At 40.1% G+C, this 20,429-nt stretch overlaps 1 protein-coding gene across 1 annotated transcript in view; it reads right to left on the bottom strand.

The window, feature by feature from the left end:
* cacnb4a (calcium channel, voltage-dependent, beta 4a subunit) overlaps nucleotides 1-20,429 on the bottom strand; it is a 34,945-nt gene continuing 14,516 nt past the window's right edge. The window contains exons 3-14 of the mRNA XM_077216881.1: nucleotides 8,579-8,695; nucleotides 7,171-7,293; nucleotides 6,935-7,062; nucleotides 4,730-4,806; nucleotides 4,441-4,460; nucleotides 4,184-4,264; nucleotides 2,952-3,010; nucleotides 2,763-2,872; nucleotides 1,591-1,742; nucleotides 1,339-1,434; nucleotides 507-692; nucleotides 1-405 (exon numbers count right to left, since the gene is read on the bottom strand). Coding sequence (XP_077072996.1) covers nucleotides 142-405; nucleotides 507-692; nucleotides 1,339-1,434; nucleotides 1,591-1,742; nucleotides 2,763-2,872; nucleotides 2,952-3,010; nucleotides 4,184-4,264; nucleotides 4,441-4,460; nucleotides 4,730-4,806; nucleotides 6,935-7,062; nucleotides 7,171-7,293; nucleotides 8,579-8,695 — 1,413 coding nt within the window. The 3' untranslated portion in view covers nucleotides 1-141. The remainder of the gene's footprint in view (nucleotides 406-506; nucleotides 693-1,338; nucleotides 1,435-1,590; nucleotides 1,743-2,762; nucleotides 2,873-2,951; nucleotides 3,011-4,183; nucleotides 4,265-4,440; nucleotides 4,461-4,729; nucleotides 4,807-6,934; nucleotides 7,063-7,170; nucleotides 7,294-8,578; nucleotides 8,696-20,429) is intronic.

The following is a 20,429-nucleotide window of genomic DNA, read 5'->3' as shown; positions in this document are numbered from 1 at the left end:
TGCTTAGATTTTGCCTTTAGTTAAGATGGCCCATAGATGGGAATCTGTGCCGGAGTGAACGCAATGCACTGCATTTTCAGAAAGAGCTAACACAATTACATGAGAGATATCTCATAGCTCTCGCTGTACTAGTTTGGATGTTCAGAGTCTATGCCGCGAGTCGTTACTGTAGCCCCCAGGGGAGCCCCGGTTGCGGTGAGGTTTGTATGCGTCTTGATAGGGATCATGGTAGTCCTCCTCTACAAGAGGGTAGTGGTCTCGACTTTGCTGGGAGCTGGAGGACAGGCGGTTATTACTCTTCTTTTGCCGCTCGTTGTTGTGGTAGTTCTCATCGGAAGTCATCAAGCTGTGTCGCTCCATTGGGGAGTTGTCGCTGATGTGATTGCTGTTTTTATTTCTTTGACTCTGTTGAAAGGTCACCGATATCAGCTGTTTCTACACGTTCTAATTAGCATATTGAAATATTCAAAACTAATTTTCTGGCTAAGTCCCAAGCCTTCACTCACCTGTAGTCCTGTGATGGCTGTGGGGTACGGTGAGAGCACAGTGGAGCCCAGGTTGCGGCCCAGCAGAGGGTTTAGTGGAGTGCTGAGGGAAGTGTGAGTTGCGCGCCAGTAGGCCTCCAGAAATTCAGCCAGATGTTCACATGCATCCTCAAGCTGGTTCTCATCCAAAATGACATCAAACATTTCCTGGAATAGGGCAGCAACAGCAACGCAGTCAATGTTTTATGATATGTCACACCCTTTCATTTTCAATGTCTTCCATCCAAACACCTCCCTCCATTTTGGCACATAGCGTCCACTTTTCACAACCCAACGAAATCCCAATTAAAGATAAAAAAACAAGATCTTGTCCCAATAAATGAATGTTTCACTTAGAAAAACACATTCAAAAGTTTGTGGTTAGAAAGATAAAAAAAAAAAAAATCTAATATAAGAATACCTAGCAAGGATGCATTCAAATGATTAAAAGTGACAGCAAAGACATGTATAATGTTACAAAATATTTCTGTTTTAAATTAAAGAACTTTCTATTGATAAAAAAATCCTGTAGAAATGTATCATGGTTTCCACAAAAATATCAGCAGCACAACTGTTTTCTACATTTATAATAATAAGAAATGTTTCTTGAGCAGCAAATCAGAATGTGACACTGAAAACAGGTGTAATGATGCTGAAAATTCAGCTTCGGATTACAGGAATAAATTACATTTTAAAAATATATTAAAATAGAAAGTAGAGTAGTGCATGTCAGATTATGAAAGTAAAATGGGTTGTGAACACTGTCTTCAACAGAGAAGAATCGGACTATGTTCAGATTACTCTGGATACTCACTGGAGGACACTGAGCTAATTTGTCTGCCGCCACCAGTTGTACATTTAAATGCTTGCTTTGAGACTTCCCACGTGATTTGATTAGTCGTTGCAATACCTGCAAGCACACACACAATATTACTGTTGAAGATAGAGACAATAACATCCTTCAACTAACAGATACTGTTAATACTTCTTTCAAATCTGTGTTAAAGAAATGCAAAGGGGATGGTAAAAAAAACATTATTTTATTAACAACTTTTTTTTTGTTTACCTTGGGAGAAGACACTTTGACATGGACAATAATGGGAGCTAAAGAAGTCTTGATGAGCTGGGCTGGATGGTTGATCGTGTCGGCATCCAGCACAACCAGCTGAAGGGATCTTGCCAATTCAAAGATTCGCTCAATCTCACTCTGAACCTCCGCTGTCAGAAAGAGGAAAAATTCACAAAAACCAAGCTAACGGAACGTTTTTTTTTCCTGAAACCTTTTAATTGGACGGTCGCCTAATGTTTTTTAAAAATGTTTCAGAATGTTCAGAGAACATCCAAAAGTAACCTTTCCATTATTTATGCAAAAATAATCAAATTGAATGTTTCCTTAACATTCACATAACCAAAAAACAAAACAACAACAACAACATTTAAAAACGTTTTAAACATTCAGAGAACTTTCAGAAAAAAACATTTTCATTACTTAATGGGAATGTTTGCAAAAAGTACTTCGAACATATATTTAGGGAACATGCTGATTTACTAGTAGGAAATATTTAATCAAAGGGATACGCCACCCAAAAATGGATTGAAGTCACTCACTCTCTTTCTTCTCTGAAACACAAAATAACATATTTTGAAGAATGATGGTAACCAAATAGTTTAGGTTCCCATTGATTTCCATTGTATGGACAAAAATTGCAATGGTCGTCAATAGGAAACATAAGTGTTCGGTTACCAACATTCTTCAAAATATGTTCTTTTGTGGAAAAAGAAAGGGGTAGAGGAGCGCTTCCTGGACTCAAAAGTTTGGTTAAAATAGAGGTGCTCTTTGGATGGGAAACTAAATACCAAAAATCAAAAAAGGGAGGACTCCAAGGCACTCTCAATTGAAAAAGTTATAAAGCCTTTATTATAATGGCTTGGTCAACTTAAAAAGTTTTTTAACTCCCAGAAGAAGGCATTTAGCCGAAACGCGTTGGAGTTTTTTAGATGGTAATTTGACCAAGCCATTATAATAAAGGCTTTTTAACTTTTTCAATTAAGAGAGCCTTGGAGTCCCCCCTTTTTTGATTTATGTTATTTTGTGTTTCGGTCCGGAGAAGAAAGTCAGGTTTGGAACAACATGATGGTGAGTAAAGATGACTGAATTTTCATTTTTGGTGAAATATCCCATTTAACTAACTTATGTTAGTTAAATGCTCAATGGCAATTAAAAAGGAGCTTACATACCCAGGTTGGATCTGGTGTTGGATCTCTCAATGATGGCTCTCTTACTAGGGTTATTCAGCACAGATCTCTTGGCTAAAGAGATATCTGCGGTTACTCTTGTGATTGATATCCTATAATTAGGAAATAAATATGGTGAAATTATCACATTGACAAGAAAGGTATTCAAAATCCATAAAGGTTGACCCTCACCTGCCTTCAAACCTGTGTTTCAGGAAGTCAAATAGTGCTTTCTGCATCATATCTGTCACCTGTGTTCAAACCCATGAGGATAGGAGAGTAAACACAAGGAACAAAAAAGGATATTTTTATTTGAAAGATTTATTGACTCTTTCCCAGCCATTGACAAAAAATTCCGGCTTTCCATGTTTTCACTATTATATATACGCTAGGGAGTGCTATGACACATCTTCTGAAAGAGTACAGAATCTCCAGATCAAAACACAGGTGAAGAAGAAGCAGAAAAAAACAGTATCATATGTCAGCAGTTGCATATGTAAAATAATGCGATCATCAACATTAAACAGCATATACATCAAAACTGCCTAATGTTACTGAATGAAATGTCGATCCAGGACGAGCTATAGGACAGTGAAGCTTTGAGGTGTCGATGGACTCGATCTACTCCATCAATATTTTGATCATCGTGAATCTAATCCAGACGTAGTCTTTGACAAAAGCGCAATTTGTCTCATCCTTTTGCTCAAAATGTTGCTTTTTTAATGAAACTTACCCACATTCAAGTGGTGATAAAAAAGAATGCATAAAGCTAGAATAAAACTGGGGTTTCTTGTTTAAAAGCAGAGGCTATTCTTTCTTTTGATATATAGCATGTTCAGATATTAATATAAAAAAATATTCTGGGAAATTATAAAAAATGATGGCGATGGCTGGCAACTTAAAAAAACAAAACAACAATGCTTTTTAAAAAAGAGTTAAGAAACAATGGGAATCATCTAGTGTACTTCAACAGCATCTAGCCAGGAAACAATAAAAATGTGCAGTCTGTCTTAAATAATGTTTGTGAAGGAGCAGATGACATACAGTATATGCTTGCATAAAGAAGTTAAATGAGCAAACAGCCGTTTAGCATTCACAGATCAATCATGATATACGCTTCAAGCCTTGCATGCCTTGAGATCTCATCTCTAATATTGAGATGGTTCATGCTAACACACTTGTCACACTGATTTCTGGGATGGCGGTTGTTTTTTTTTCTGTTTCTAATTTCAAACCATGCTCCATTTTTGAGACTGGCATGTTGTACCCAGAAGGTTGTTGCCTTGGCAACTTTGCTTGGAGATGATGACTGCTATTCAGTGACAAACCGACATCCCCTCTCGCTTGCTGCTTAAGAAGTGGTGCCTTGGTTACCATGTCTAAATATACACACGCACACACCATAGGGATTGGGGGAGACCTACCTCATATCCCTTAAGTGATGGGCCAACTAAGACCACCGGCCTCATGGAAGGGACCACATCGTATGGAGGAATGTGCTCGGCCTGCAATATAAACAGTAATTTAGACACAAATTAATATTCTGTTTATTTGCACTATAATAACCCCATATTGATACTACATGAAAAACCCTGCAATGGCTCGAAACAGCAGTCTGTAATAATAATAGGGCCATTTTACAGAATTTATAGAATTGACAAATGAAATACAATGAACTCACCACTTTTTGTTTCTGTTTACCTGGGATGGTGGAAAAGAGGAAATTTAAATCAGACACAAAAACAAATACTGTACATCAAAATCAGATGTACATCTACTATTTAAAATAATAATAATAATAAAAAAAGAATCAAACATATTGCAATGTCTAGCATTTAATAAATGTTCCATAATCACTGCTATTGTAAAAAAATCCATTCATTCCATAACTTATCTGGAAATTGCTAAAAAAAACAAGTAAATCTTAAGTGCTCTGGAACCCTTTAGTAAGGGTAAAGACTGAAGCTGACCTGCAGAAGCAGGGTTGGGCTTGAAGCTGCCTGACACCATTTCACCCAGACTGGAGGTGGAGTTTCCACTGGACTTTCTGTGGGCGCGGAGTAAAGAAAAGAGTTAATTAAGGTCAGACTTACGTTACGACTCAAGTTATCAGAATGGAATACTAACAGACTTTATGTGATGTCTTCAAGAGAGCTTGAAGTTGTCTTCCATCACTGTTTTTATTGTGTTCGTACTGTTGCATATTTTAACATTTACATGGGGTTCGTTGGTTTATATTCCTTGTTTTATCTGAGTGGGCGTGGCCTTAAAGAAAGCACGAACCTAGGGGAGCGCTCATTTTAGCTAATTTATGAAAATGTTTTTGCAAATGTATGTTTTGGCTTTATCCATCCTTTTTATTGTATTTATGTTGGTTTTAACTCTTGTTCTTAATCATCTTATTTATTTATGTATTTATCATATGATGAGGCAAGGGTTAACGTTAAAAACATTATATGTTCCAATTAGTAAGAGAAAAGATGTGTATTTAAGATGGCTGTCATTAGTAGCAAGAGACTAGTGGACAGATTGTGGTTTTAGAGTAAATTTAAACACGGTTATTGTAGTGCTGGTGAGTGAAGTGAATTGCTGACGAGGGAACTGTTTTTAGTACCTAGCAGTTCTAGTTTTTAGACTGTAGACACCGAACATCGCTTCTGTGTTTACATCTTGGTGTGATCCTTCTTGTGAACGCTTAGGTCCCTATCATACATAATATATGATATACTGCTATTATATTGTATATTATACCAACTATACCTACTTTTTTATAATAGTTTTTAAAACAAAAATGTGAGCTCATCACATTGCATGTCTAATTGGAGTCCAGCTATCTCAGAAATGAAGAGTAAGTTTGTTTTTAATTTTAATCTAATTGTTTGAAATTTTGTGGCAATAAGATCAAATCAAGTTTTGCATTTTTAATCTAATTTTGGGTACATTTTTGCCAGTCTGTATCAAGATAAAGATGTTAGCAGCTAGAATAGTGTACGCTATAAATGTAAACATTTCATCTGTTATATTTAATGCAAGTAAATTATTATTATTTGATCCTTATTTTAGAAACACAATCCCCCCCCCCCCCTTGTTAAGGAAAGAACAGCAATGAAGTATAAATTGCTTTGTCCTTCAAACACTATCAGAGAGATTGGTTAGGTATAACTCCAGCGTGACTCAACACTGCTGATCACTGCTATTTAAAGAGAATGCAGCATCTCATTCAAAGGGATGACATTATGTGTCATTTCTTTAAATAAATATCTACGAGTATATGAAAGGACATTGCACCAATTCCAAAACTAGTTGGCCCATGAATACAAATCTTGTGTTCTAAATAGAACAGCGCTGCATCGAACAATGAGGAGGTACAAAGGGTATTTGTAATACTTGTAATTTGGCTTTTGGAATTACACAATGGAAATCTCTTCTGTCTGTGTGAGTTGTTTTGTGTGTAGAGCGTGGTGTTCGGATCCCGCCACTTTGGTCTGGTTTGGTTTCGCTTTGGAATCAGGGTTCGGAGATTCAGCATGCTGTTTTGAGTTCGCTCGGGCCGTACCCTCTTCTGTCCGTGTGTGTTGTGTTCAGTTTAGCACGTTCGTGTCATGTTGTCATGTTTTGTGTGGACACAGTCGATTGACTGTGGATTGATTGCGCGTTCGTGTCCTGTTGTGTTTGAGCACATAGCTTGTGATTGAGTTCACAAGCAATGTGCTCTTATTTTTGTCATGTTTGTTTCTATGTGCCTGTGCTCTCCTGTCTATTGTCTTGACCCCGCTCTTCTTGTAATGTGTTTCCTGAGTCCCTCTTCTGTTCCTGCCCTTCCATGCCCAGTCCAGATGCCAGTCATGTTTTCCCCCACGGGGGAGTTTTATTTGTTTTTGTTTTATTTTTATTGTTAAATAAAGCCCATAACTCATCTTGAGTCCTCGCCTCATCCCTTACCCAAAACCCTGACAATAATGCATATCTTTGCACCTCAAGAGCTGTTCGTGATGTTTGAGTTGGGGGAGGTGTGACACGAAAGAGGTGTTTGCAAGGTTATTTGAAAATCTGCTTTATTTTTATAATTTCCGCTAGGTGCTAATAATGATGCAGAAACTACATACTTCACCTTGGTTGGTGTACTCACCAAGGCTTGGTGTAACACTCATTACTCTCATGTTCTCCAGTCTTACCCGTGGAAGCGGCCCCTTTTTTGCTCCTGCTGTAAGCGAATGTTCTCCAGTTTTAAGGGACTGGGGATGAAACCGATATCACAACCTTCCTTCACCAGTCGCCCAATCCACCAGTCGTTGTTGTACTTCTGTGTAAATACAGAGAGGACAAAGGAATGTATATAAAGTCCATTTATAAACTTTCTGACATGTGAAGACAGCTATACAGGCTCTCATTATATAAATGCCTTCGTCACCTCCTTGATGTGAAGGAAGTCCTTTGGATCAAAGGAAATGGCAGTGCCAGCGACAGGGACATCCTCATCTAGGGCACCACAGTAGTTGACGTTTGTTCTCACAGCGAAGGCCACTGCCTTGGCCTGAGATAGATATACAGTGAAGCACATAGTGATGAATGGCATAGCAGTGCTGTTTTAATCACTACAAATTTGGCTCTCCAGCAACCAGATAACAGAAACTAATTGCATCAGAAAACATTTTAAAGATGACATATTATGTCCTTTTTCAAAGTGTTGATTTTGTTTTTGGAGTCTGCTAGAATAGGTTTTCATGAATGTAAAGAACAACAACATTTTTCACATATTTTATAATGTAGCTTCTCTTCCCAGTCTGTCAGAAATGCTCTGCTCCTGCCTCAATAAAGCCCCTACGTCCGAAAGGCACAATATGCTCCGATTGGTCGGCTGGACCAGTGTGTTGCGATTAGTCAGAACCGACACCCAACTTAGTCAACACACAACTTACGCAACTCAACCAGGCCTTGCCCCTTTTTTTGGATGGGAATTATTTAAAAAAATTTTTTTTTTTTTTTTTTTTCCTTTATTTATTTTTAAACAGGGACAATGCAAAATATACATTAACCTTAAGAGGAGAGATGCATTTTACCAGGTTATAGCACTTGTGCTAATTTTCACCTGTAGTCCCTGGGCAGGCTGATGTCAACAGATACACATATTAATAAAATCATTCCTCTCAAAAACAGCACAAAAAAACACAATAAAAGAAGAAGAAAAAGAGTCACACCCTTCATTCATTCTTCAACATTCATTTACAAATACCCTCTCACATACACGTCAATTACAATACATTATGCAAGCATGTTTGTTTTAAAAGAAGCCATTTTTTGGCCCGGTCTGAAAAAGTGCTAAAATGTACACATGTGGTCAGCTCCGTTGGCAACTGATTCCATTGTCTGATGGCCACACATGAGAAAGCTGAGCTGCCGAATGCTGTTTTACACTGAGGAATCCTACACTCGCCCCGGACAGTGGATCGAGTGACTCTAGTTGCAATTTCTGAGCTCAGTGAAATAAACCTTTTTAACGGAGGGCCTGCAGTACCATTTATTATCTTAAACAAAAGACAGATATTTGAATATATGAGGGATATTGTGACGTGAATGTTCCTGGAAGAAAAATTAAGACTACAATTGAGGCGTCTCAGAAACAGTTCTTACTGATATATAGAATAACTCCCTTTGGAGTGGACTTTGTAACTTTGCAGACCTTTTTCATATTTTCAACATTGCACACTAAAGAAAGCTGAAAATGTAAAAAAGAATAACAGGACCCCTTAACAATTTAGATCGTTCAAAAATAAAAAAATGCATAAATACAGATATATCTCTGACTAAGACAGTCTGACCTTTGCCCTCTCCAGCTGAACGGTGGCCTGCTGTTCTTTCTCCTGCCTCCCGCCCTGCTCCTCGTCCAGAGAGACATCTGAGTCAGACGGTCTGCTAGTGTAAGAATCGGCGGAACCCTGCACACACATGTGAATACCTATCAATGTATTGCCATTCCCACAAATCCAGTAAACAAAGGAACCCCTTACTTTGCTCTTGCTTTGCAATACTGACACATGTATTACACAATGCACACAGTAATTTTATTAATTTATCTAAATAGGTTTAGCCTGTATTTGAAATGTTTTATTTTAAATAACTTTTCATTGCAGTGCATCAAGCAGAAGCTGATAGCTTTACTAATATCTCATGATTAAGAGTTGGAAAAACCTTAACAGTACAGATAGCCTTAAAAATAGAGGCAGCGGTAATAGCGAAATGACACATTATCAAGGAGAATGTGGTAAGCATGAATGTCTTCACGGGATAGGGAGGGAGTTTAAATAATGGGTAGGATAAAAGGGTTAGATAAATGAGAACTTCGTGGTGTATCACTGCAATATTTCTTCCACCACAGAATTAAAAAAACAGACCTTTTGATTAAAAAATACAGTACTGTAATTATCATACACTAATGTTCAAAAGAAATCAATACTTTTATTCAGCAAGGACATGTTAAATGCATTAAAAGTGACAGAAAATACATTCTTTTTCAAATAAATGCTGTTCTATTCTCTTTCTATTCTTCAAATAATAATGACATTTCCACAAATATTAAGCAACACAACAGTTTTCATTAATAAGAAATTTTTCTTGAGCACCAAATCAGCCTATTAGAATGATTTCTCATGATTTCAACAGTTATTTAAAAATGTACTAATATTGAGTGTATTACTGTTCACAATATTACAGTTTTTTGTTGTATTTTTGATCAAATAAATGCAGCCTTGGTGAGCAGAGCACAAGAGACTTCTTTTAAAAACATCTATAAATCTTACCAACCCTAAACAAATCTATAAAATTATAAATGATACAAGTAAAATACTAGGAATTCCACATTAATATTCCGTGACAAGGCACAGAAAAAGGCAGTTCACAGTTTGCATTGTGAGGAACACGAAATCACGAATAACAAGTTAAATTCCTTTTAGACGCTTCATACATTATCACAAACAGGCGACAAGGCAGATGTGACACTTATGAAACCAAGTCCTGTAAGAGTGCAGTAAACGGGTCTGATGCAGACTTCACAGTGTTTGTAAAAGCTGAGAAATACAGTCGACTGAACATGTGCAGATCTGAACAAGACCAGATCAAAGGCAAATTACTGAACCTGACAACCTCACAGTCAGAACTATGACATCTTGGTCAAGTGATTATACTGACATCTTGGTCAAGTGATTATACTGTAATCTATTACTGGGAATGAGAAAGAGAAAGGGAGAATGGATCAATAATAGTGATTTCACAAACTATCCTCAGAATTTACAAAAATATGCATGATAACATTTATCATCAACTTCTTCCAAGAACAGATCATCTAGCTATTAGCTTTATTATTCACATGAATTGTTAGTAAGTACTAAGTACTCTTTTTATTTCTCCAAGAGAACTACATCAAATCTGAGCTTACACAACATAAATAGTCTTTTATTTTACTTGAACTGCAGGAAACTACTGCAAACCGACATAAGAATAGATGGATCTTCAAGGAATATTTAGATATAAACCCCACGTTAAGGGAGATGGAAGAGTCTGTCAAAAACAGAATGGCACTTTACTGAGAAGCATTAAAATTGCAAAAGCAAAATGTGCTTTGATCTCCTAATCAAAAGACTGTGCTCAAAGCCAACAGATGCCTTGAAGGTTCATTAACCAAATAGTTATGTCCCATAAGAACATATCGACTAATCCCATAATCCACTAGTATTCTCTTTATAACTGCAATACAGTCATCCAGCATCTAATACAGCACTTCTTTTACTCCAACATCAGCAACTACTGTATATGCCATTAAAGGAATGTTATAATCTATCTACAGAATCTTTGACATGTCGATTACTTATTACAGAAAATTACAATGCATAGTCAATGAGGTAAGGACACATTCAAAGTTCATGAAGCCTGCCTAAATTATATTCCATCTCAGACTCCCTAAAAATAAACAATTAACTCTGTTACCACCATCAAAATCTGTCTGTGATCTTGCTTTATGCTTGCTGAAAACAGAAATCTGGGTAACATATCGGATTTTACTCTGAATATATTTAAAAGTCGTTGAAAAACACTGAAGTTTATTTCATTATGTATTGTTATATCCTTTGTATGCAAAACATGCATCCATGTTGTTGTATCCATTGTATTTTATCCTCCAGTCAAAACATTAAATCCTTTAAAAGGACAATAATTATGAAGGTGGTATTACTTAATGCATCATATTATCTTACAACATATTACATAAAATGTCTTACAGATGTCAGGAAAAATAACGTCAATTTTCAGTTTGACAGATGATGCCCATGTCTATCTTTTCTGTGTTGGAGTGGGTTGCTGAGTTTTCATCCTGGCTGAAGTGGTCTGATATTGTTACCATCACAAGAGCTGTAAAATACACACTGTCCCTCGCTTATATGTAACGAACACCAACCTGCAGAGAGATGTGTACTGCACCAAACCTAATCTAGAGCAAAAAATAAAGATGGACTAACAGAACACCATAAATGGGAGTATCTGACAGAAAGATCTATGGAGATGATCCGGCAGCGTTCTTTAATTTGCACATCGCAAGTAGATCACACGCTGAACTTTCCACTCCCATCGGAGCTTTTTTGGAATTGCGCTCTCATGGTAGTTTGCCCAGTTAAGTAAATCTGGCCATTGGTCTCTTTGACAGAAAAACAGAAATCTTTAAAACTGTCAAAATTACATTCAGGGTTTTTCCTTCAGTTGTGGCGGACGAACACGGTCATCCACACGTACAAAGTACCCTATACCCATGTGAACTGCGAGCCCAGAACTGACAAAAAAATCAAAAATAAATGCAAAGAAACAGTTTGTAATATTAAAGGGTCACTCCACGCATTTGCCTCAAGATTTCCATTATTAGAAATCCAGTCATACTATTGAATGGTCGTGCAACACTCTTTCATTTTCCCCTGAGACGAGAGAAATCCTCTATTTACCTTTTTCACTTCCTCCTACAATGACGCAAAAATCGTCATTTTACGTCATTGTAGGAGGAAGTGTAAAAGGGGGGGATTTCTGTGAAGACTACAAGCACTAGTTCCCACCCTTTCAAACCCGCCCATAGGGGGTTGGACCTAATACGCTAACAGACCTATCAGATCAGTGCCAGTGCGTTTGATTTCACCGGGAGAAACTTTTTGAAAATATGGACGAAGGTACTGAATATACAGGCAGATGCATTATGGAGGATCTGGATTTTGACGAAGTTATGGTCGAAACGGATGTTCGTGGCTACCTTTATGAGCCACAGTATAGCGACGAGCAGCTGAGGGCTATGGAGGAACCGGAGGCGGCTGAAGCTGCTACCACCACAGCCGATGCAGACGATCTGCCTGCCGCGGACGAGGAGCCCCCAATGGCTCTCACTGGGGCAGATTGGTGGTGCCTGTGCTCTCACTGTGCCCCAATGGACACAGAACAAAGGTTTGTCTGCTGCCGAGAATTCCAGCGGTGCTACGGAATAGGAGGATGACACGGACGTATGTGTTGTTGCTCACCCGAGTTTCGCACCCCATATGGATAGCGGCGTCCTGGAGACCTACTTTAGAATACCTAAGTTCAACTGGCAACGTCAGCCAAAGCCTACAGGGTCAAATGGTCGTCTTTCTGTAAAGTAAGTTTATTTTCATTTTGTTAACACGCTAACGTGGCAGGTTCATTGCACAAATATCTTGCAGTTAAGCTAGCTACTGTAGTGGGAGTGGTCTGCGGAGCTGAGCATTGCAATGCACTATGGGGATTGTTGTCTACAATCCACAAGCACTAAAAGTCATTTTCTGCCTTTTATCGGCCAAGAAGGTCCTAAATTAGAAATTTATGATACTATTCTACTACATATATGACCCACTTTCAATACATATTCATGTCTCCACCGGTGGAATGACCCTTTAACTTATCACTCAATTTAAATTTAAAAAGTCACCAAATTAACGATTTGAAAAGGGAACAAAGTATCACATTATATAGAAAAAGTGGCAGGTCTATTATTTTGCATCCAGAAACTTTGCAATGTGTGGTAAGCAGCATGGAAAAAATAAAATATTATATATATATATATATATATATATATATATAAAACATGCTGTATCCCCCACAGCAGCACCACCAGCCTGAACCGTTGATAAAAGGCAGGATGGATCCATACTTTCATGTTGTTTACACCAAATTCTGACCCTTCCATCTGAATGCTGCAGCAGAAATCAAGACTCATCAGACCAGCAATGTTTTTCCAATCTTCTATTGTGCAATTTTAGTGAGGACGTGCGAATTGTAGCCTCAGTTTCCTGTTCTTATCTGACAGAAGAGGCAACCGGTGTCTTCTGCCGCTGTAGGCCGTCTGCATCAAGGTTGACATGTTTAGAGATGCTCTTCTGCAGAACTCGGTTGTAACGAGTGGTTATAAGAGTTACTGTTAGCTTTCTATCAGCTCAAACCAGTTTGCCATTCTCCTCTGACGTCTGGCATCAACAAGGCATTTTCACCCACAGACCTGCCGCTCACTGGATATTTTCTCTTTTTCTGACCAGATGGTTATGTATGTAAATCCCAGTAGATCAGCAGTTTCTGAAACACTCAGACCAGCCCATCTGACACCAAAAATCATGCCACATTCATATTCATTTAAATCACCATTCTTTCTCAGTTTAAACTTAAGCAGATTGTCTTGACCATCTGTACATGCCTAAATGCATTGAGTTGCTGCCATGTGACTGGCTGATCAGATATTTATGTTAACGAGCAGTTGAACAGGTGTACCTAAGAAAGTGTCCGGTGAGTGTGAATGTGACCCAAACTGATAAAAGGCTGAAGAAAGAAGAACGACTAGAGATACGGGAGATTGGTGAAGCCCATATGCCAACACACACAAATTCCAGCAGAAATGCCTCATCAGAGAAAAACTGATTCTATTCATGTACTCCCTGAAAGGTATGGAGACATCCATCTAAGGGCAAGCTCACTACATAACTATGAGATTACATGAAGTAACATGGTGCTCACACTACACAACAAGTTTTCTTGTTGTCTGTCCTCATCTTGTCTTAACAGTGCTCATATTACACACCACTGATAAGATGCACAAACAAGATCTTTGGCCAAGCAGAACAACAACGAAAAAAAAATTCTCACACAAATTCACGTAAGACATTAGAGAGCCAATCATGCTTACAGTCCAAGTCATATGTGCAGAGAAAAGATGAGACAAAAAATGAAAATTGGGCAGAAATACACGTGGACTGGCTGTCCATGTCTGTTCAGGTAAATAAAATGTATAATAATGTTAAGTAGCTATATTGCAAAGACCACTAATTTACATTTTAAAAATATATTTCTTGTTAGTTTATTTATAAAACAATTATGATCAAATTGTCACTTTGCATTCATGTATATTAAGGTGCATGATATCATTAGAGCAGTTTACCATGTTGTTTCATCGCTCACACTACAATATCACGTGGCGATTATATCTGTTACAGACTGCTCCGAGACAAGAACGTTAAGGATACAAGTGCAGTATTTATTGAACAAGGTAATCCAAAGACGTAATCCAAAGTGTAGGCAAGGTCAAATGCAAGGCAGGGAACACAGGCAAAATAGTAATCCAAAACCAAGAGACATGAAACCAGGGATAATGCTCGGAATTACAGTTGAACACTAAACAAGATTTCACAGGGAATAAATTAGTGTACATGGTTTAAATAGGCTGAGACTGACAAGGTAATAAAACACAGGTGAATGTGATAATGGATGAAGAGTCTGGGCAGTGAGTTATGGGAGATGTAGTTTGTGAGGGAATGACAATAGTCTGATGTGGAGTGCCCTCTGGTGGCTCTCAAGGGCACTCCAGCTGGTGACCATTACAAAATCAAACAGGTTTGAAAATATTGCAGCGTCAGGGCCGGATTATCCATAGACGGGATTGGGCGAGTGCCCTGGGGCACCAGCCAATGGGGGGCACCCAGGGCCGGATGATCCAATGGGCATTATGGGGCCCAAGTGAGTGGAAGAAAAAAATTCCTTCTTTCTTTACATTTCTGATAACGGAGCGTATATTTGCTCTAAGTGCCTGTCTTTTTAACAAAATGAAATATCTACAGCCACTAAATATCTACAGTGGTGTAGGGCGTGACGCCCGTTTCACACATACTCTGTGTGCAGTGCGTGTTGCGGTGCGTATACGGTACAGGAGCAGCACGCGCTATTGTCCTTTCACATATGCTGCGTTTGCAGTGCGCTACTGATCCGCAGTTTCTGTGTGCTACAAAATCAAAAATGGCTAAGTAATTTTGATTTTAAATCCAAACGTTAAATTTGACATTGTTTAACCCATACAAAAATTTAAAATATGGCCATATATGTACTTATATTTTAAATAGCATGACATATATCTATAGGCTACATATATTTGACTTATCTGAGAACACAATATATGCCTGCAACATATATGAACATTTATGTGTCCAAACTTGTGAAGAAAATATTTGAGTTCATCCATATATAATACCATATATCTGCTTATATTAGCCTACAGTAGGCTATAGTATTGGTTTCTCACATTTAATGACAACATTATGTATAAATATGTGACATACATATTTGTTTCCCACATATTTAATAAATGTATGTAAACATACATGCATGTGATACTGAAATAAGTACATATATGCGTCTTACATATATTTAACATTTACGTGCATATACGGGAAAATATATGGCACTTACATGAAAACGGCCATTTTTGCTATATTTTGAAATATATGTTTCATATATGTCTATGTGTTTTATATATATGAATTTTGCATATTCTCATATAGGCAGCAGACACACATGGGCACTGACATTATATATGTAATTTACTTATATTGACATATATTACATTTCTGTATAGGAAGACATTGAAACAGTATGAAAATTAATTTGAATCATGATTCTTTGTTTTACATGTAGTTTCCCCCGATCCCCTCCCCAAAATATATATCATGCTTGCAACATACACCTAGTGGGTGCATTCTTCAGTTACCTTGTGGGTAAATGTAGCCTTCCACCAGGAGCAGTTGTCATCAGGTGGTACACAACCTTCACTGGGTGTTTCGGCCCTCAACCACAACACCCTCCAGTTGGCGGGCCGGCAGTGATGGCCAGGTCACTGCCCATCTGCTCCAGGCTTCCAGCTTTCCTCCTCCCGCTATTCCATATCCAGCAGGAGGCACGTTCTGCCTCCTCCCCCATCCGACGAGCTGCTTGTTTTTTAATCTTTTCGTCCAGGCCCAGAGCTGATAGTAACCGCTAGATTGATTTGGCGGGGAAACCTCTACAGCCGACCTCCACAGGGAACAGCCATACCTTACATCCCTGTTCCTTGCAGTCCTGAAGAAGGGACTGGTACTTCAAGGCCTTCCTCTCATGAGCAACGTCACATCCCTCCTCCCAAGGCACCGTCAGCACAACCAGAATTATTTTCTTGCACTCTGTTGACCACAAGACAATGTCTGGACAGAGGGCTGTGACCACCACCTCCGGGAATTGCAGCCTTTTCCCCACGTCCACCCTCATCTCCCAGGACCTGGCGTTTTGAAGGAGATTGGGCTTTGATGATTTGTTTGAAAGCGGCCCTGCTCCCTCCTTGACGAAGGTGATCACCCTTTTCAAGCCCGTACAGGCAGGCCTCTTCCTGCATCTCTCCCGCTCCAATATGTCAGCAAGGGACAGTAACACCTTGTCATGACACCACCTATAACAACCTTGGGTGAGAGCTGTTTTACACCCTGACAGTATATGTGCCAGTGTTCCCTTTTGCCCACACAGCTTGACGTTAGGATCTTCCCTCAGCCCCCATACGTGTAAATGTGCTGGTGAAGGAAGGCTGTCATAGACAGATCGCAGGAGGAAGGAAATTCGGTAGGGCTCCAGCCACCACAGCTCTTGCCAGGAGATCTTGCGCTTGGGAATTTCCCATTTTGTCCATGCACCCTGAGATCCTTGTTCCACTGCCCTTGCCATCCGCCTTTCCTCCTCACGGGCCCGCACCTCAGCCTGAACCATCTCCTGCCTGGTCTTTATACCTGCGCTTCTCCATTGTTGGAAATGTGCAGAGCCGAGTCCTCTCCGTCCGACACAAGGGCTTCCAAGGATGTCTTGCAGCCTCAGAGCACTCACGGCCTGCTCTACAGCTGTACTAGCAGCCCATTTGCCTCTAGATCTGGTTGTGACGCCTACCTGCCTCACCATGTCGTCTTTAGAGTCTCTGAGGCTAAGTAGGACTCTACACTTTGCCACCTTAAACTCCTCTACGACGGAGGAGAGGGGAAGTTGCAGTTGCCCAGACCGAATGTAGAGGCCCACTTAGTAAAAACTTGGGTGAATCCCCAACCACCTTCGCAGATGCTTGTTTGTCTTCCTCTCAATGCCCTCCACAGCCGTCATGGGGAACTCATAGATTGTGAAGAGACAATGGAGCCTGGGCAGGAGACCATACTGGTACAGCCAGGTCTTGAATTTACCAGGGAGACTTGACTTGTCGATCTTCTTTAGCCATTCCTCGGTCTGCTCCACCGTGTTATTGACGTAGGCCCGATCTGAGAGTGACGCCTCGAACCTGAACCTCCCTGTGGGCTTGCCCTTCCTGATCACCAAACTCCTGGACTTACTGGCCTTGAAAGACATCCTTGCCCACGTAGCTATGGTGCCAAGGGTTTCCAAGACCCATCTTGCTTGGACGTGTGTACCAGTTGTTATTGTGATATCGTCAATGAATGCACGGAGCACTGGCTGGGTGATGCCTGACTCTAGCTTTGGGCCGCTGGTTACTCCCTCTGCTGCTGCGATCAGAAGGTTCATGCCCATGAGAAACAAGATGGGCGAGATGGTGCACCCAGTGGGAATCCCCTTTTGAAGGTCTTGCCAGTTGGTTGTAAACTGCCCTGCTGTAAATCTAAGCTTAATTCCTCCCAGGTAGCTGGGGATCATGTCACGGATAGCCATCGGGATATAATAGTGGTCCAGTCCTTCTTGAATGAGATCATGTGGGACTGATCCGTAGGCATTTGCAAGGTCTAACCAGATGAATGTTAGGTCACTTTTCTTTTGCTTTGCCTCTCGGATCAATTGGCTGATCATTGAAGTGTGCTCCAGGCACCCTGAAAAGCCTGTAACACCTCCTTTCTGTATGGAAGTGTTAATGTATTGATTCTGAATTATGTAGGAGGTCAGTCTTTTTGCGAGCACAGAGAAGAATATCTTGCATTCCACACTTAGTAGAGAGATTGTCCTAAATTGGGAACAAAACAGCCCTCTACTAACTTCCAGCTTGGTGGAACTGAGCCTTTTGCCCAGATTTTCCCCAGGATCCTCCACAACCTTCTGAGAAGTTGTGGGCATTGCTTGTATACCTTGTATGGTATGCCACTTGGACCTGGGGCTGCTGAAGCCTTGGCTTTCTGGATAATGTCCTGCATTTCCTGCCAACTTGGCTCCTTTGTATTCAACTCCACTGATGGTTCTTTAGGTTTTCGGAAGCTGTGATTTTGGCCGAGACCCCCGCCCCTGAAGGGGTCACTGTGTGCATCTCGCAGAAACTCCTCTACCTCTGATTTTGACCTGGATAGTGTGCCAGATTTCCGTTGACCAAGAAGAGATCTGGTGAAACTGTACGGGTATTTGAGAAACTGCATTCGCTCTTCGCTTTCTTTTTCCTCTGTTGCCGTATATATTCTGCCCTCCGGAGTTTGCACATCTGATCCCGCAACTTGCTTGTTATGTCCTTAATTCCTTCTCTTTCAGCTGGTGGCCTGATTTTGAAATGCTTGTTAAGGATCTTTATTTCGCTTCTTAAGCGACGAATCTCTCTGTCCCTCCTGTTTGGTTGCCGTGGTGGCTGGGGCTGACTCCTCCGCCGGACTGCACCCGCGTGCAGTGTGAAAGCTCTAACCTGTTTACATGGGTACGTAAAAAAATACGCACCGCATACGCACTGCAAACGGAGTATGTGTGAAACGGGCGTGAGTTGCTTGAAAGTAGCTTTTGACACGTGAGACCCGAGTTCGAATCCGCCTTTTGCCAAACTTGCTCTTCTCCCTTTTCCGAACACATATGAGATGTAAAATGTATAGCCTAACATTTCTAAAGGTCTCTAGCGTTAAATTTTGCCAACAAAATAAAATCTAAACCGTGATATTGCTTTGCGCCTTTATAAAACAGCACAAGACTTTAAGTAGCCTGTGCATTCTGTTCGTGCTGCGTGATTTAAAGAAAAGTGAACTTTGCTCACGCGATCAGCATGGTGATCTGGTGTTTTCTCCAAAATAAAAGCTCAAGCACATTGTTCAATGTGCACCATGCAGATTGATGTATTTAACCCCCCTAGAGGGACAAAAGTCCACCCAACATATTTTTACTAAATCCTATGGGAAAGAACGATCATTTATGAACTTTACTCCAGGATAGTACAACAAAGTTCCTTTTAAGTCAGTAAAACTGTTAATGGCAAATTAAAATGTCCCTGGACAAACAACATTTGGCCTGCCTAAGGGCGGGCCTACAAGACATTAATTCTTAATCCGGCCTTGCGCAGCATGTGTGACTGTTCGAGACACGAGATCACGTCGCTGACATGCTCATATTTGACGAGCATCAGCGACAGCAACGAGCACCGATTTGGCCGTGACCCGAGGATTTTGTCGCAGACCTTGGAAATCTGTCTGTGACAGCAAAATCCAGCCAAAAGTCATGTAGTGTGAGCCTGCCTTAACTCTATGATTTCATCACTTCTGCAGGTTCATGGTTACTCACTTTTGTGCAATGACAGATGTCTCTACCACTGCGGGGGATAAAGGAAGCAGACGAAAGGCACAAAAGATGTCATTCTTTTGTTTTAAGTAGCTTAGCAACTAAGGAAGCAACTGTATTGCGGCTGGCAATTCGGCATATCCATCAGTAGCAAGATCTCTGGTTTGATCTGGTCACTTGATAATTATATATCACTGACACTGAAATTTTGGAGCTCACAACCCTGGTCTTCACATTGCCCTCACTATTGGCCATCACACTAGATCATGGACCTCCATGGCCAGAAAAGTCATCTGACCAGTGTTACATAAGGCGATGTGCACTGAGGCGAGTCAAGTAACAGGCTCTGCATCTGCTCTCGATGACATCAAAGCCCCTGTAAATCATCCTCACCTTACCTCGTTCCATCTTCTCATTCTTCAGCAGGGATCAGGACCACTGGACCATCAAACTATTCAGTTTAATACTGCAACACAAACAGTCTGAATCTTCAAAATTAGCTGATGCCCAATTACTTTTAAAAACATGTTTTTTATACCAAGTGCATCACAAGAAGTACTGGTTTATCTAGTTTAGTGGATCTCAACTGGTGGGTCACAAGAGTCTGATCTGATGGTGTCAGGGGGAAAGAACAGTAAGTGTGTACATAAAAGGTTCTTAAACTGATTATGCTTAATAAGCCGACAAAGTGTGTGGCCATGTATATGCGGTAAACTGTTTTCATTTATCGGCATAACCGACTTAAGAATAAACCGATCGACTGAGTTCTCATCTCGTGCAGACACAGGACAAGTGGTACTGTAGAAACTTCAAATATGAGAGGAGAATGACTCTGCAAGTTTC

The sequence above is a fragment of the Siphateles boraxobius genome, unplaced genomic scaffold (genome assembly GCF_051911475.1).
Source record: "Siphateles boraxobius isolate OS27281-9 unplaced genomic scaffold, OSU_SipBor_1 7, whole genome shotgun sequence".
Classification (NCBI taxonomy): domain Eukaryota; kingdom Metazoa; phylum Chordata; class Actinopteri; order Cypriniformes; family Leuciscidae; genus Siphateles; species Siphateles boraxobius.
This window is presented reverse-complemented; position numbering and strand designations above follow the sequence as displayed.